At 42.0% G+C, this 15,781-nt stretch overlaps 1 protein-coding gene across 1 annotated transcript in view; it reads right to left on the reverse strand.

The window, feature by feature from the left end:
• Window positions 1-2,072: 2,072 nt before the first annotated feature.
• Window positions 2,073-15,781, reverse strand: part of LOC138947652 (uncharacterized) — a 185,347-nt gene continuing 171,638 nt past the window's right edge. The window contains exons 43-46 of the mRNA XM_070319175.1: window positions 12,040-12,156; window positions 7,916-7,986; window positions 6,850-6,905; window positions 2,073-4,880 (exon numbers count right to left, since the gene is read on the reverse strand). Coding sequence (XP_070175276.1) covers window positions 4,862-4,880; window positions 6,850-6,905; window positions 7,916-7,986; window positions 12,040-12,156 — 263 coding nt within the window. The 3' untranslated portion in view covers window positions 2,073-4,861. The remainder of the gene's footprint in view (window positions 4,881-6,849; window positions 6,906-7,915; window positions 7,987-12,039; window positions 12,157-15,781) is intronic.

Consider the following 15,781-nt stretch of genomic DNA (forward strand, 5'->3'; position numbering starts at 1 on the left):
GCAAGTCTTTTTTGTCGCATTCGTGAGGCCAAGAACAGGTACTTTGCAAAGGATACAAGCTGATCCTCCACAAAGTGAGCAAATATCGTAAACAGTCTTCGTCTGAAAAATACTGTATTCTGCCAATATATCTCTGCCTGATGCCATCGTAAGTGGGGCAATAAAAAACAACATGGCTTTCGTCTTCAGCAGTATCCGGGCAGAAAGGACAGTCACGACTGGTGTCAGAGTGAGAGTAACGATGTCGATGGGCATTGAATGGGGAGACCCCCAGTCTAAATCTGGACAAAGCAACTTTATAAAGGCTCACATGAATCATCCAGTCATGTCCAGGTATTCTTCGTGCCCAATACATCTTTTGAAACTGTAGTAAAATTCAAGGCGTGTACTTTCTGACAGACGTGTAAACCATTCCTGTGAAAACTGGTGCCTTCATCGTCTCCTTCAGGTCTCCCAGAAACAACTTTTCATCTGCCACCCAACCAAACGAAACCATTTCCAGACTTGCACAAAAGGTCTTTGACATGTGTGACCCAGTTTGTTTGACCTCTGTCGTGATTGTTCAAAAGAGACAGGTAAGCCATCTTTGAGAGTCGAGAGCATAGTTGTTTTAACAGCCGAAACCAGTATTGCACACATTTTGCAGCAGCATCAACGTAAAGTGGATATCTTCCTAGCTCGCCGTATATCGTATCGTTGGGGGTCGACGGGGGTACGTTTATAAACAACTTACAGGCAAAGAGGTGAACTTTCTCAATCTGTTTATTGTTCTGGTGGCCCCATATCTGCTGCATACAATAATGATGGAACGATCTGATTATCGAACAACTTAAAGAATACAGCGCACGAATGACACCCATTGGTTTTAATTAAGGGCCTTGAGAATTTCAATAGTGCCTATCTTCGCCCTGGATACGAAGTCCTTAGTACACAATATTATAACTTAGCATTGTTGAAAAGTTTAGTCCCAGCTAGGTACTTTTCCAACAACCTCCACTTTCTCATTTCCCAAAGTCCATTTTTCCCTTGCTGACAGGTGGCCACCTTTGCGAAAAACTACCACCTTGGTCTTTTCAGTGTTAACTTTTAGTCCTAGTCTTTGAGAGGACTCGAAGAGAAGGTTTAACTGGTTCTGTAGTCTGCATACTGTGGAGGACAACAACGCCAAGTCATCCGCGAACAGCATTAAGAAGATCTCGATCTGGTTTGGCAGAAGCTGAATACCATGATTTCTTTTAGTCATGACATCATTAGCTAACTCGTTTATAAAGTACGTGAATAAAATTGGACTGCAAATACAACCCTGTTTTAAGCCCTGGAGGCTGCTGAAGTTGTCTGAAATGTCTCCACTACTGATGCATCGCACACATGCCTTGATGCTAGCATACATACTCTGAAGCATGTTAAGCATTTTACCTTGAACTCCTGTCTTTGAGAGTACTGTCCAAAGCATTGTATGGTTGACTGTGTCAAAAGCTTTGTAAAAATCTACAAAAGCAACATACAATTTAGCGCTGCGAGAAAATTGTTTTTCTATCATTCCATGCAGTGTAAATATGTGGTCGATGGTCGAATAGCGGCCTTGCCGAAACCCGGCTTGTGCGTCAGTGATAACGCTATTGGTTTCTGCCCATTCAGTCAGTCTAGCATTTAAAACCGATGTGAACACTTTGCTTGATGTACTCAGTAAAGATATTCCTCTGTAGTTGTCAGGATTGTTTGGGTCGCCTTTTTTGTATAAAGGTATTATGACTGACTTAGTCCACTCTTCCGGGAAGACTCCCTTGTTGAAAATTGCATTAAAAAGTTTAACAAGGTAGGGAATAATTACTCGAGAGAGAGAGAGAGAGAGAGAGAGAGAGAGAGAGAGAGAGAGAGAGAGAGAGAGAGAGAGAGTTTGTTTGTTTGCTTAACGCCCAGCCGACCACGAAGGGCCATATATCAGGGCGGTAAAGAGAGAGAGAGAGGGAAAGAGAGAGAGAGAGAGAGAGAGAGAGAGAGAGAGAGAGACACAGAGAGAGACAGAGAGAGAGAGTGTGTGTGTGTGAGCATGTTTTTGTTTGAAAAACTGCTTGTTTGCATCCCATTTTATTTAATAAATATATACATAGATGTACATTTTTTTATTATAAAATACTACCAAGTTTAATTAGACCTTTGTTGAAGGTAAAGGAAACATGAGACATGGTTACAATGACATAGAAAGTAACTGTTGAACAATTACGTGAGAAAAAAATTACAACATCTAGTCGAAAAGTCTAATAAGCCAGCCAAACAAAGTAAAATAAGAAATTGAAAACAAAAGGTTTTCGAGCACTGGTGCATTATTTACCTACAACCCTTAGTGGAACATGCATATTATCTTTCTATTGTTTGAATAATTGTACATGAAGTCACAATTGTCCTTCAAATGAGCAAGTGCAGTTTTTTTGGTATTTATATGAAGAAAGAACCCATCTTTACTTTGATAATAAAAATTGCCCATTTATTCAATCTTCTGATCACATTTCAAAGATTTCCTCTGATTTATAAACAGAACTCTTTGACCTATGCTCTGCTAAGATCCTGTGTGTTTCAATAAAAAATAGGTAGTTTTGAAAGGAATTAATGTAAAAATAAAAGTAAAAGTGTTGTGTACTATAGTTGACAAGACACGTTTGATTTGCATTTGCAATACAACTTTTTAAAAGCATTCTGTTACTGGTACTGGCAACTTAAATAAAACCTGCATGTTTCATTTCCATACTTTTAATAGAGAAGTCAGTAGAAGTACATGTGTATGAGGTTATGAGCACAGCAATTGAACCTAAATAAGACAGAAACCACAGCAAACATAAACCACTAAAATGACTAATATAATGTATGCCTAATACAGTGATCCTTCTTAACTTATAAGTTCACTTATGAATAGCCAGAAAGGATTAAACGCCGAATTAAACTGATTTAAACAATATTCTTTGAGCATATAGCTCTTAATTTGTACAAGAACAGATACCGTACTTTCCGGGTCATAAGGCGCGACTTTTTCCCTCGAGTTTGACCCCTGCGTCTTGTATAACGAAGCGCTTAATCCGTGTATGAAATACGAAAAAAATCAAAGAGACCGCCTGAGTACCAGTCAAACAACTTGTGATAATGCATGTTTCAGCTACTAGGTACTACCCTGGCCAAATTTCCTCTCAAGACATCAAAGAGACCGCCCCATAGGTTAAACTCGGTCACTGACCCCGGTGCAGGAAGTGTTTCCTCTCTCAGATCTATGACAGGGGAACCACCTCTCATAGCAAAAACTGGGTCATTGACCCCTGGGAAGAAGGTCAGTGTCTAAACAAGGCAACCCAGCTATCACAATGGACCTGCCTTTGATCTCGCGGCACACACAGAGCACACATATTTCCACTCTGTATTCTTCCTTTGATGTGCGACTTATTTTCATTCTTCGACGTTTGTTACCGGTATACTTTTTTAATTTTGGTGCGCCCAATGGGTGACTGGAATACAATTTTTTTTAAAAAGAGGGGGGTGCGCCTTATGCGCTGTAGCGCCTTGTAACCCGGAAAGTACGGTACATGTACAGATGATTTTGGATTAAACAAATTATTTCTCTTCATTATAGCTCTCAAGAGCTGTTTTCACTAGCTCTCCAGCCACTTTAGTGAGTTGCTATTGTACTTTGGAATAGAACATAGGCACATTATTGCTATGGCAAAAGTTGATCATGTGACTAGCTAGATCACATGATTTTAAAAACCATTTGCAACTGGACGCCATCTTCATACAGCACTTGCCATGAAGAGATGAGTAAAGGTTAATCTGAAAGTTACACTTGTATTGAGTCAACTGAATGGATGCATGACATACCCTATGTAAACATACAGTATCACACATCAAATCCAGGTTAAGTGGATTCCAAGATTGACAAGGTGAAAATAAGGATCCTTGCTCCTGCTACTTAAAGAAATTAGGATATCCGCACTCCTCCTACAACTTGCACATGCTTGTTTTGGGACAAGACTCATACTGTATTTGACTTTGACTTGAAGGAAAACAAAATCACAATGAAAAGAATCCAGTCTTCAGCACTGTGCTCAAAATTGTTGACAAGTTATTTACCTTTAAAATCTGTTTTAAAAGTATTTTTATTGTTATCACAGTAAACAGAAACCTTTACGGCGCTGAAGCTAAGGAAGTGCACAGCTATTCTGCTGAGCGCGTTCCCTGGTTTTTGGATGACCATGTAAGAATATGGAAAGGCAACCAGCAAGACAAAATCACTGTGCCTCTTTCTTTCTTTCTGTATTTGGTGTTTAACGTCGTTTTCAACCACGAACTGTGCCTCCTCCATGAAGAAGAAATAACAACACATTTAAGAACTGCTATCAAAGTGCTTGCTGTTAGTTACTTTATGTTATTTTCTTATGCAGGGAGCTATTACATTCCTATGTTGCAGGTGTGGACACAAATACATTATTTGATCTGTTAAATATGTGATAAATGTTTTCCAATTTTATTTCTATCAAGTAAATATCTCAAAACACAGGCACATTTTTACACACTTAAAAGAATTGTTATATCTAGGAAACAAGAAAAAGAACTGCAGGTTTCTTAAACAATAAAACAACAACAACAACAATTGACCAAGAGTTCATGCCAAAGACTCTAGCTATAGCTCGCATCATTGGCATTTTCTATGTCTATATACACATCAAATGGATCGCTTGCTTTGAGCCTATCACAGACAGTTATCACATTAACATCATATGGTATGCTTTGGATGAAGAATTCTCAAGTATTCTCACTGGGAGAATATCAGCACTGAGAAACGACATGGCAACTGCATTTTGAACATTGGGTGGTGTGCTCAGAAGTCCAAAGTCCAGCTGCAAGAAAATACATAACTTATTTAACAGAGCATTAATTTAGGGTCTAATGTTTGCACATTTCTGATTGAAAGTGTGTTAGTTCATAATCAGCCATAAACAGAAGCTCATTATCTTTAAAGAAATAAGGCATTGGGGGAGGGTAACCGCAAATCCAATATAAACAAAAGTGGTGCAATCCCCTCCCCCAGATAACAAGAAAAGCAATTGCATGCTTACACACGACTCGCCTGCATAACCCCCGCCCCTCCCTGAACCACCTTAACCCATAGAAGACTCCCTCCCTTTTAAGACTGCCGACAAGACATTTTCAAGACCCTGTTTTATAAGAATTAAGATATTCTGTTCATAAGCTCTGTAAGTTTACCCCATTTTAAGACCTGATTTTCTTTGGGTTTTGAAGGTCTTAAAAGGAGGATTCCACTACCTATGACCAAAGTTTCAAAGCTCTAGCTTCAAAAACGCCTGAAATAACGTCAATGTTAAGTTATTATCAATTGAACATGACCCCCTGTGACCCCAAAACTTGATGAGGGTCAATCAAACTTAAGTCACGTCGGGAGATTATCAAACCCTAGAAGTGTGCAAGGTTTCAAAGCTCTAGCTTCGAAAACATCCGAGATAACCTCAACGTTAAGTTTTAATGAAACTAACATGACCCCGCTGTGACCCCAAAACTTGATATGAGGGTCAACCCAACTGGGGTCACTTCGTGAGATCATCAAACCCTAAAAGTGTGCAAAGTTTCAGAGGTGTAGCTTGAAAAACATCCGAGATAACCTCAACGTTAAGTTTTTTGTCCACGGCTGGACAGACCTGGCCGGCCGTCCATACAGACGGACACATATGAATCTTAATACTCACCAATTACTCAGGTGAGTCAAAAATCACAAAATACTCACACATCACATTCTGTCTACATTATCCAACCCCAGGAGATTGGGGACATTCAAGAAAGCAATAACAAATCTAACAAGACACCAAACACACACACACACACAATGACAGCATCAGAAAACTCACTCATTAATCCAGTCAGCGAAAGTGAAAGGATCAAGAAACAAGTCGCGTAAGGCAAAATTACTACATTTACTCAAGCTGTCGAACTCACAAATGAAACTGAACACACTGCATTTTTTCACCAAGACAATACAGCTTCGTCAATCCCCGCGAGAAGGAAATCACTCACTTTCCACGTGCAAATCGCAGTGAAATTGACAAGCCAGAATAGCGCGGTAACGTATTGCACTAAGCAGAAAAGCGCGCTTTTCTGTATTCTTGTTAACTTTCTGAGCTTGTTTTGAATACAACATATCATATCTATTTATATGTTTTTTAAATCAGGAAATGATAAAGAACAAGATGAAATCATTTTTGGATTGATTTCTTAAATTTTAATCGTAGTACTAATTAATCTATTTTGTTAATTGTGATCACATTTTAAGAGTCAATATGACATATGTATACATTTTTAGATTCAGAATTTGATGAAAAATACGATGCAATCAATTTTAAATCTGTTTGCGAAAATTCGATTTTAATGACAACTTTAATTAGCAAACTTATTAATTAATTTTTAAGCCTCCAAGCTGAAATACAATACCAAAGTCCGGGCTTCGTCAAAGATTACTTGACCAAAATTTCAACCAATTTGGTTGAAAAATGAGAGCGTGACAGTGCCGCTTCAACTTTCACAAAAAGCCGGATATGACATCATCAAAGACATTTATCCCCCAAAAATTCAAAAATGTCTGGGGATATCATACTCAGGAACTCTCATATGAAGTTTCATGAAGATCGGTTGAGTAGTTTTCTATAAATCGCTCTACACATGCACACACACCTGACACAGACAGACAGACAGACACACATACACCATGAACCTCATCTCGATTCCCTCTCTATGTTAAAACATCCAGTCAAAACTTGACTAAATGTAATAAAAAAGAAGGAACAACATGCATCTAACCTGTTGCTTTGACTTTTGGGTCGATTGTTAGGTGGGGATGATGTGCCAGAAGATCCCTGCAACATCGTGAACAAAAATCATTGAGTTTAAACACATCCACTGGAAATGGTATAATTAAGGACAAAATTCAATCAAAGTGGCCTAAAATGTGAAATCAGTAGAGACGAGGCAGAGGAAACACAACCACACAATTAACACACTAACCAAGAACAACAGAGTCAATGTGTAGTGTTGCTGCAGCAGGCCACCGAAGTGACAACATTTGATTAAAAACTCTAATTAATATACCTTACCTATGGTTTTAAGATTGAAAGCTTTAATTGCCAAACCTGTCAATTATTTTCCGAAACACCAGGCTGACCCTGGTTTAATACCACAAAATTGCTCATGGGGATTCTCATGGAATCCAACAAATTAAATTTCATTATAAAATCCAGACAGTACATAAGGCTTTTGGGGCTGTTCCGCCATAACGCTAACAATTGCCAGGCAATTGGCTGCGCAGCGCCAAAAGTAGGACAAAAATGAACATGTTGTACATAATGCATCAACAAATTACCTCAGCATGTGACTATAGAGTTGACTAGAAGCAAAATAATGACTTTGAAATAAATATACATCAGCAAAGTGACTAGAAGCAAAAATGGCCATGTAACATAAAATAACCGAATGGCGAGCTAGGGGCAGGAGGTGCAGATGTACATGGAAGCATAGGGGTGGGTGGGAGGGTAAAGACTAAGGATATGAATAGAACTAGAGACGAGAGCAAAGTTGATGTTGTCCGGAGCTGTACAAAGAGAATAGCGTGAGTATGAGTAATTGCCCGCCCTCCGTTGCCTCACGGTCATTGGTCCAGTCAACTTGCTTCTCATTAATATGCATGAGGAAGTGAAGCGGGGAGAACTGATTTTCCATAAACCTCCTTGTTACTCACAATATTTTTTATAGAACGATTTTAGCTCGATGAGCTACATGAGGAATTACGCATTTGAATCCTTAATTTACACTGAATCAGAGATAGTCTAATTGCAAGGCTGTCAACTGAAATAAAAAGACAGAAGCTTACCCTTCCCTGGTTTTGACCGAACAAAGAAGTGGCAGACCCAGTGTCATCGACCTCGTGAACCTTCATTGGGCCTGCAAACAACACAACACAGTAAAACACTAATCCAACTTCACAGTGAGTTGGGTAAGTATATTAATCAAATGAAATTTTATTACTAAAATGTTCAATTAAATTACATTCTTACTCCAACTCACATATAAGCAGATTGCTAATTAAGGTTGTGGGCTACTCACTGTTTATGTTCTAGGCAAGATCTGTCCTGTTGGCCACTATTGCGGGGAGAGACCTGTATACTAACCATCTTGACGCATGCTACTTTTATTGCTAGCCAAGTCACGTAGGTAGAAGTTAAATGAAGACATCTTCAGACCTCCAGTTAGCGGTGCTGAGTATGTCGGCAAGACGTCCAGATTTGAGGACGGCCAAGAAAGAGTACCATGCTCCGGATTCGTGCATTCTGGCCGAGGTCAGGGGGAGGACTGACTGCCTCCCCCCCCCTCACCCTGTTTCTGCCACCACTCGTATGCCTGTCTGATGAGTGTGGAGATCCACCTCGTAAGAATAACCTTAGAATTCGGCTGAGGGGCTGAACTAGCACCACGGGGGAGGGTTGACCCGGTTGCTGGTTCTTAGCCAAGAATTCCAGTCTGAAACGTAAAGAGACCAAACCTTCGGCTTCGAAGGCGATGTTGCCTGGATGACCGGAGAGGGCGTGAATCTCGCTGCCTCGCCGGGCCGTGGCCAGCAGCAGGAGAAGCAAAGACTTACGCGTTAGATTGAGTAAGCTGGATGAGTGCAGCGGTTCGAAATCTGATGAGCGCAAAATTCTAAAATGAGGAACAAGTCCCACGCGGGAACCGGGACTCAAGATCTGGAGGCTCCGGTGGACGCGCCTTTGATGACGCCTGAAATGACACCGCTGACACTGATGGAGCATTCGATCTGTCTGAGCGTTCCTGAGATGGCTGAGCATCGGACCGCGTGTGACGGCGGAGAGCGGCCTTGTGATGCCAAAAAGGAGAGGTGGTTGGCTACCTGAATGGAACTGGGTCGACCCCGTTCTCTGTGCACCCCTGGACTCTAAACCAGGCCGACCAATGGGACGAATAAACGGAGCTAGTGGAGGCTCTGTGAGCCCTTTGGACGAGATCGAGGGTCAGGTCCGATGCCCCGGAACGGCGCAGGGATCTCCGAACCTCCAGCCATGAAGGCGGAGGGACTGCAGGTCTTTGTGCTTGATGCCTGTCCGGGGCTTGAGCAGGTCTCCTCGCATGAGGTTAAGGGGGATTGGAGGGCCGTGGGCGAGGCGCAGGAGGGGAGCGATCAGGAGCCGAGAGGGCCTTTCCAGCTCTGCCTTTTGCAGGATCCGACTGAGAAGAGGGAAGGGAGGAAACGCATATGCAATGAGACCCGACCAGGAGACCTCGAGGGCGTTCGCCTGCCACGTTTCTGGGTCCGGAAAGGGGGATACAAAGATAGGCAGTCTTCGGGAGAATCTGGTGGCAAACAGGTCTACCTGTGGTTTGTCCACCAGGGCCCAGAGGCGATATAGAGCTTGGTGAGTGATGGTCCATTCCGTGTGGAGAACATGAGAGGACCTGCTGAGGGCATCTGCCAGAACGTTCCGTTTGCCTGGCCGATAGGATGACCTGATGCTGGTAGGCACAAGGAGGGAGAGCGAGATCCTCCCTGCTTGTTCAGGTAGGCAGCAACAGTAATGTTGTCCGTATTGAGACAGACATGCTTGCCAACAATGTGTGGGGGGGGGGGGGGGGAGGGGGGGGGGGGAGAGAAGAAGCTCTGGGGCCGTGGACAACAGCCTCGAGTTCCAGAAGATCAGGAGATTGATGTGAAAGTGGGCCTGTGAGCTGGTGAGATGAAACCAGCTGTGGAGGGGAACGGAAACGTGCCAACCCTGAGAGGCGGGGTCGCAGAGGGATTTGACAGCCACTTGGAAGGGTCGCTTGTGGACCCTTTCTCCTGGGCGGAGGGCGTCTCTGACCAACACTGGGGTCTTCATCCGGAACCTGACAGTCCTCAACAATTTGTTGACAGGGGACAAGTCTAGGACTGGACGCCATCCTCCGGAGGCTTTCGGGACTACGAACAGCCTTCCATAGAAACCTGGTGAGGAGTGGTCCAGCACCTCCTCCACTGCCCTCTTCTCGAGACGAGAAAGAATTTTCGCCTGGAGGACGGACTGGGCTTCTGGTTTGGCCGGAAACCGGAAATGCGGTGGCTGCCTGACGAGGGGAGCTTTTGCATCCTGCCGAAGCAGCCGGAACCCCGATCGCACCACCCCCAATCTCCATTGGTTGTCTACTCGGGACATCCAGTATGGAAGGGACCTGGAGAGGCCACCCGCCACCGAGGGGGTGGGGGGTGTGGGGGTGCGAGGATAGTGGGTGCATCACTGGGGGTGGGGCTTGCACCCCTTGAGTTGCCAAAGGAGGGCCACTTCTTGAGATAAGGCGCTCCCCTTGGTCGGCCACTTAAAATCATTCAAATTCAGCCGCTTCGTAGAAATAAAATGTCGCTGCTTTTCTCAACATGTCAGGTCAGTCAAAACGACCGCAGAAGACAGAACTGGGAAATGACACTGATTGAAATACCAAAAGATCTGGGATGACGAAAGCTGAAATGACGTCATGTGGTCACACATATCTCGAGAAATAAGCCTCGCACAGGTCAGCGCCTTTCCATTATAACACATAATGTCATCACTAATAGTCTAACCAAGACTATTAACTACCCCAGACACAAAGCTGTGACTTCATTTAATAAAACAAAAACATTAATGCTGCGTCGCCCAAAACAAATAACGGTTTTGGGCGTGACAAAAAAAAGAACAGGGCCGGAGTACTATGAAAATTATGAGCAGTTCTTCCAAACCCATAAAAAAATATATGACACTAGCAGGCATATTGAGCCAGAATTTGTTGTTTTGACAAATCGACGTTGCAGTTCCGGAGCAAACGATCAACATTTCTTTTAAATTTGCGTTTAAATGGGTTTTTCCCATAATATAACAATGCACAGCTCGAAAATATGGCCAAGAACAAATCTACGGAACTTCGAAGAAAGAAGAATAACAACATTTTTGTCCAATACGACTTGCATTTTGCCGTGTGCGCTGTAGAATCTCACTACCTTCAAAGCAGACGAAAGGCAGACATCTTCATTTTTTTCCAAGGGAGAAATTGTTGGTCACAAAGTCTTGCAGGACCAAAACATACTTCTCCACACTTTCTTTTCTTTTCATAATCAGTTGCTTCGCAAAAATAAAATGTCATTCTTTTTCTCAAGTTGTCAAGTCAGTCAAAACGACCGCAGAACACAGAACTGGGAAATGACACTGATTAGAATAGGAAAGATCTTCGATTACGAAAGTATAAATGACATCATGTGGTCACGCCTATTTTGAGAACTAAGCATCGTACAGAACCAGCGCCCTTCCATTACATAATAGATCAATCATTCAATGAGGTTAAGACTTATTTTCTTGGTAGCTCAGTGGATATTTTCAGTGGGGGACGTAGACATTTTCATGCTGAGACCTTGAAATTTGACCAAAAAAACAAGCCAAATGTTGGTTCTGTCTGCTAATCATTAACTAACATCCATAAGTGTGTGAAATTCAGTTGGAGTATCTTCCTTAAAAACATTTGAGAAAACCTCAACTAAAGGTTCTATGATCGTGACCCTGCTGTGACCCCAAAAATTTGAGAAGCATCAACCAAACTGGGATCATTCTGTGCAAAGTTTCAAAGCTAGTAGCTTCAAAAACATCCGAGATAACCTCAATGTTAAAGGCATATGTACGCGCTCCCGTGTTTACAAAGTGTAGTTTGCCCATAATCGATGTCAAACGCACCATAAGACCATGTAATGACGATATGTCGCCATGCGCGGACCATATACATGCATTACAGCTTGTTTTAGAGTCTCAACAACTTTGGATGTAAACAAAGACGCGGAGTTTTTTGTCAGACACTGCTCATTCCTAAGACTCTCCTGATTGCTCAGGTGAGTCAAAGACCACTTAAAATCATTCAAATTCTGTTCTGGTTTCCCATTTCTCCATCCCTAAGCTGAATATTCCCCCAATTGCACAGAGCACTTACTGGTTCTGCTTGCAGGTTTTTTGTAGACGTAGACAGCAACAGCAACAACAACAGCGATCAGGACCACAGCCACAGACAGCGTTACGCCCAATATTAATGCAAGGTTGTCATTGTCAGCTGTAACAAGTGTTGTACTCATTCACAAAACATTGAAAACACATTCAGATAATACTGGAACTACCATATTTTCAGGACTATAAGGCACTCCGTTTTAAAGGGGGCAACCCCCACTTTTAAGATAAAAATGAGAAAAATCACACAATAGGCGCTTCCAGTGTATTGGCCGCACATCAAAGGAAGAATACAGAGTGGTAATATTTTTGCTCCCCATGTGCGATGATATCAAAGGCAGGTGCATTGTAATAGCTGGTTGGCCTTGTGACTTCGGGTCAATTGCCCTGGCAATTTTTACTTTTCAGCCGAGACCAGCTAGATGCCTGCCCTAGTTTACAGACACTGACCTTCTTACTCTGGGTCAATGACCGAGTTTTAACTATGAGACCAACTCCTTTGATGTCTGAGAGTAACAGAAACATGCATATCACAAGAGAGGGTCTCAGTGTTATGTTTCTTTGTTTAGCGATGTGGGTACATGTGCACTCTTCTTTAGCCATACACAAGGTGATACAGGTCAATAGGGCGCAGGGGTCAAAGTTGAGGAAAAAAGTTGCGCCTTACAGTCCCGAAAGTACGGTAGTATTCTTCATTTGATGTTGTATTCAGATAAAATGAGAAGGCGGGACTGCTTACAGAAAAATAAACAAAAGAAAAAAACTTGACTAAATGTAAAAATACAAGAAAGTTTTGACACATACCTCAGGGAATATTGGAACACAATTGGGGAATCCAATGTTCAATCATCTGCTATGGAGAATCTTACAATATTTGCACTGATTTTCTTGCATTTTGTTTGTAATGACAATCTTAAACATTGTGTGAACATGTCAACAGGGGGTGCGTTTACATGTATGTGTGCAGTGCAGACACGTGTACATACGAATCACATGTGCAAGTGAAAATCAAGTATGCGCTAGAGTTTTTATCACCGAGACATTAACTTCGAGTAAAAACTTTGCCTAATTGAGCCCAAAGTTGACTTTGCGAAGAAACTTTAGTGAGCTTCGTGACGTCGAGGTGGACTTGGCCCAATTAATATCAGGCTTAAATCCTTAAGCCTGAGAGAGAGAGAAAGACCACAGCCACAGACAACGTTGGGGTCACAGCAGCTGAGAGAGAGAGAGAGAGAGAGAGAGAGAGAGAGAGAGAGAGAGAGAGAGAGAGAGAGAGAGAAAGAGAGGGAAAGAGAGAGAGGGAAAGAGAAAGAGAGAAAGAGAGAGAGAGAGAGGGAGAGAGAGAGGGAGAGAGAGAGAGAGAGTGATGGAGAGAGAGAGGGGGGGAGGGAGGGAGAGAGAGAGAGAGAGAGAGAGACAGAGGGAGAGAGAGAGACAGAGGGAGAAGGAGATCGGATGATGATGATGATGGAACTTTATTTTTCAAGGATAGAGGTTTAAGGCTACACCTTTTCTTACAACCGATCCTTACTTCTAATACAAATGTCTAATAAATGATAAACAAGTAAAACAACCTGACAAATAAACAAATTAAACGAACAAACCAGCAAACAAACAATCGAACAAATAAGCAAACAAGCAATTATAAACACAAACAACACAATGACAAAGTAAGCATACATACACACACAAAAACACACAACAACATACAAATCAAACAAGCGAAACATGCAACATGTTAAATGAGGTTACACATGTAAAGTGATCGACGGTAAAATTCACACGATACCAACGTTGACTCTAATGCCTATAATGATTATATGGTGTACAGGGGCGGACGAGGGGGGGGGGGGGGGGGGGGGTTTCCCGAAACCCCCCCCCCCCAGCCAAAAAATAAAAATATTTTTGTGTGTTTTTTTGGGTTGAGTTTCAATTTTGGGGGTATTAATCAGTGACAAAATCTGCTGCCTGAAACTGGTAATGATCATCCTCAGAATGCACCAGATTGCACCATTTTGCATCCTTTTTTTCAAAATTTTCCGGGGGTGCATGCCCCCGGACCCCCCTAGCAAGCTAGGCGCTTTGCGCCGTCGGCTCGGCGCTTTGCGCCTTCACACCCATATCTTCACAATATACTTTTGGAAAACCCCCCATAAATTGAACTGATCCACCCCTGGTGTAAATGATGATGATGATGATGACGATGACGATGATGATGATAAATCACAACATCAATTACAACATAATACATGTAATACACAACATATTTTTGTAATTCATAAAGCTTTTTCCATTGTTGACAGCTACTTGCACATGTTAAGACTAGTATTGCCATCTATGTAGACATATAATATTTATGCAGAGCTTGTTTAAAACTCTTTAGTGAGGTTAATGATCTTATTACAGACGGAATGGAGTTCCACACCATAGAGCCAGAGAAGGCTTGACTAGTTTTGAACAAATCAATCCTGGGTATTGGTGGTAGAAAATGTATAGACCCGTACCTTTCGGTGACTCTGTGAAATATGTCCTGAATATAGTTGGGCACTTCGCCATGATATACTGTATACATCATTACAGTCTTATTAAACTGTAACTGTTTAACTAGCGGCAGGTAGTTTAGATTCTTTAACTTCAAATCAGCTGATAATTGTGGACCATTTAACATGAGTTTAGCTGCCCGACGATGTAGAGAGTTTAACTTTTTCATGTGAATATCAGAGACGCCATCCCAAAGAGTTGATGCGTAATTAATGTGGGATAAGATGTGAGCATCATAAAACAGTTTCAGTGTCGCAATATCGACATGTTGCTTTAACTTAGATAGCAGAAACAAATTCTTGGATACTTTTTGACAAATATAATGTACATGAGATTGCCATTTTAATTCTTGATTGACTATCATACCTAAAACACGATACGTTCCGTTACCTGCTGAACAGGTTGTGATTCCAGAGAAAGATTGAACTTAACCTTCGCCCGACCGGGTTATCGACTACACATGGAAGACATCGTGGGGCCGTGTGGACCCATGCTTCTCAAAGAAGGAAAAATATGCATACCCTTTCGTAGACCCATGCTTTCCCAAAAAGAAGGGGTTCCGTAGACGCCGTGGTTACATTTCCGCGAGAAGTAATTAAATTAAATTATTAATTTAATTATTATCGTGCGGGCTAAAGCTTCTCAAAAAAGGAAAAACGTGAATACCCTTCTGTAGACGTCGTGGGGCCGTGTGGACCCACATTGTTATGTATTAATTTTGCTCCACGCGACTTGCTTATTAACTCCAAAATTAAACAGATCGTAGAAAATGATGTTTAGAGCCAATACCTAAAGGTTTGTGACTTCTCTCCCTAGTTTTTATGTAAGTTCCTTCAGTTTGAAATTAGGGTCCGCACGGCCCCACGATGTCTTCCGCGTGTAGTCTAAATTTGACCTTTGTTTTTTTAATTACTTCTTGCTGAAATTTAATGATCTTTTAGGACATAAGAGCTTTTTAGGTGTCTGAGACATTCTTAAAAGCTCAGCAAAAAATTCCAACTGGTTTAAGAGATATTTGCAATTAAGCACCCTTCTGGGTCCACACGGACCCACGACGACCGAAGGTTAAGAGGTCGTGACTGGTGTTTTTGTCTTGTTGTAATAGTCATGCTTTTTGTCTTTCCTGGGCGCACTATCATAGAATTTTGGTTACATCAAACTTCATTCAAACTAGACTGTATGGAAACTTC

This window comes from Littorina saxatilis, linkage group LG14 (genome assembly GCF_037325665.1).
Source record: "Littorina saxatilis isolate snail1 linkage group LG14, US_GU_Lsax_2.0, whole genome shotgun sequence".
In the NCBI taxonomy this organism is placed as follows: domain Eukaryota; kingdom Metazoa; phylum Mollusca; class Gastropoda; order Littorinimorpha; family Littorinidae; genus Littorina; species Littorina saxatilis.